The 2600-nt window shown below is 47.0% G+C and overlaps 1 protein-coding gene across 1 annotated transcript; it reads right to left on the bottom strand.

Moving 5' to 3' along the window:
- Positions 1 to 1372: 1372 nt before the first annotated feature.
- On the bottom strand, positions 1373 to 2305 carry LOC124521644 (olfactory receptor 10X1-like). The gene has a single exon (XM_047092623.1). The coding sequence runs from the start codon at positions 2303 to 2305 to the stop codon at positions 1373 to 1375; it is 933 nt and encodes a 310-aa protein (XP_046948579.1).
- Between the last annotated feature and the right edge of the window lie 295 nt (positions 2306 to 2600).

Raw genomic sequence — 2600 nt, 5'->3', positions numbered from 1 at the left:
AACACTGCTGATTTCTATTACCTTGGTCAGTAGATTTTTACTGAAAGCCTGTGAGCCTGCAGCACGCTGTAGCCATCTATCTGTTTATCCCTCTCTTTGCCTAGATGTGAAAAGGTCCGAGATACAGGTTTCACTCGGTAGATTTAGGAAATGTTGTGATAACACAGAGCTGACGGCAATAGTTGTCAGACCCCAGAGTACAAAGCCCTTTCCCATTCGTCCCACTTAGTGCCACCGAAAAGTCTGGGCATTACAGACAAGACATTCCGAAGGGTATGAGCAGCTGAACGCTGCTGAAGGGTAAGAGCAGCGAGGGGCTTTGTGACATGTTCTTTGAAAACCAGATTCTGACTGTTGCTAATTTAGTTACGAGTTCTGCGTCTATGCTCCTGAGTGTGATTTCCAAATCCAGTTTCTAAATGGTATTGGCCCAAAACCTGAGTTGGGGGTGTTTACTCTTCTGTGCCAGGGAAGGTTTTGGGTGCATTTGGCATAACAACCACCTTAAAATTTTGGCAGATTCTCCTGGTGAAGCTTAAGGTTTCCAGAGGTTCGTTTGTTTGTCTGTTGTTAATGTAGAATGTATTAATTAAAATTCTTTCTTGAGAATTAGACAGCTGGTTTCCCCAGGTCGGCTTTAATATGTGATCTCTAGGAATTTTCCCACTTTGTGTACGTTCTCAAAGCCATGATCATGAAATCACTCACAGAATTGTCTCATCTTTTATGTGGGTGTGACCAGAGAAAAGGTTTACCTCCTGGGAGCCACAGCCCAGTGCCTTACAACATTGCTTAAAAAAAGTCCTTAGCCGTTATATCTTTAGATATTTTTCAAATGTTTATTTATTTGATAGAGAAAGGGATACATAGTGAGGGGGACAGGGGAAGAGACGGAGGGGGAGGTAATCCCAAGCAGGCTCCGACATGTCAGCATGGAGCCCGATGCTGGGCATGAACTCATGAATCATGAGATCATGACCTGAGCTGAAACCAAGAGTGGGTTGCTATACCAACTAAGCCACCCAGTAGTCCCTGTATCTTTAGATATTTTTAAGCACCTCTTAGTGTTGTGGCCACAGGGGTTGTTTTTGCCTTCCACAATCTTGTTCCTCTAATGCCCATTAATGGTGCAGGATGCCCAGTGGCCGACTGGTAGAAGGGTACCATCTTGAGGAACAGCCAGGAGAAGTAGAAGTAATTGAACAACTTTCTTAATAAGTAAGTGTTTGTGATGGTTTAGCTCCCAGACTGTCTCTGGTTTTCCATGTGCCAACCTCTGGTAATAGGTCAATGGCAAAGGCTTCTCCTGACGTCACACGACAAATGCCTGCTGACATCAGGGAACAGACAACCATGCACCTACAATCCGGGATTACGTACTCCAGAAACTCCCCTTTGCCAGCAGCTTTCTGAATGCATTCTTCATGTCTCTATTCCTGAGGCTGAAAATGAGGGGGCTGAGGGAAGGGGTGATGACAGTGTAAGGGACAGCGATGAGTGTGTCATCTCCTCCCGAGCCTTCTGGCTTCAGATAGACAATAGCCGTGAAGCCAAAGTGGACGATGACCACAGTGAGATGAGAGGCGCAGGTAGAAAAGGCCTTCTGCTTGCCCTCGGCTGAAGGGATCCTGAAGACAGTGGACAGAATGAAAACGTAAGTGGTGATGATGAGCAGGAAGGTACCCATCAAGGCTGACACCGAGATCATTGTTACAAGGAGTTCGGTGAGGTCACTGTCTAGACAGGACAGCCTCACCACGGCCCGCATGTGGCAGAAGAAATGGTGGATGAGGTTGGGGTTGCAGAAGGAGCCCCCGAATATCAGTGCAGTCTCTGTCACAGAGATAAGGAAGCCTCCGGCCCAAGCAGAGACCACCAGCTGCCCACACACCACATTGGTCATCAGCAGTGGGTATCGGAGAGGGTGGCAGATGGCCAGAAAGCGATCGTATCCCATCAGCGTGAGGATGATGCAGTGAGTGCCACCAAGTCCCAGGAAGAAACACATCTGCAAGCCACACCCCGAGACTGAAATGCTTCTCTTCTCAGTGAGCAGGTCTGCCAGCATCTTGGGGATGATGGTCAGCGTGTAGCAGGTCTCGGAGAAAGAGAGGGCACGGAGGAAGAGGTACATAGGGGTGTGGAGAGATCTGTCTGCCCAAGTTAGACCCAGGATGGCCAGGTTACCTGTGAGGGTGAGAAGGTAGAGGCCAAAAAAGAGCACGAAGAGGAATGTCCGCACGTGTGGGTACGAGGAGAAGCCCACAAGAATGAATTCTTTCAGGACTGTCTGGTTGGCCTTCATTGTGACATGTCTGAAATGTGAAAGACACAACAAGTAAATATTCAACTCTCCGTTATTCTTTGAAGGTTGTGGTGTGAATAAGACAGATGATCAGGGAGTTACGATGACCAGTTGATTCTTCAATTTGTGTGGCAAAACACCATTGTATGTAGGTCACGGGTTTTCCTAATTTTTAGTTCATTTGTTATACCTTTATTAGGGGTGCAATTACTGATCGCTTGGTGGGTGACAGAAGACTCTTCGTGGCTTATTGTTTTAGCAGACTTAATGGGCTGGTAATATCATAAGAGGAAAA

Source organism: Lynx rufus, unplaced genomic scaffold (assembly GCF_022079265.1).
Source record: "Lynx rufus isolate CCGP_SWC_20201006 ecotype Redwood Valley unplaced genomic scaffold, mLynRuf1.p SCAF_31, whole genome shotgun sequence".
Taxonomy (NCBI): domain Eukaryota; kingdom Metazoa; phylum Chordata; class Mammalia; order Carnivora; family Felidae; genus Lynx; species Lynx rufus.
Note: the sequence above shows the minus strand (reverse complement) of the source record. Positions and strands in the feature narration are given on the sequence as shown.

Bases quoted from the DNA above. Each gene is read 5' to 3' on its own strand.
- LOC124521644 (XM_047092623.1), bottom strand. From the start codon at position 2,305: ATGAAGGCCAACCAGACAGTCCTGAAAGAATTCATTCTTGTGGGCTTC.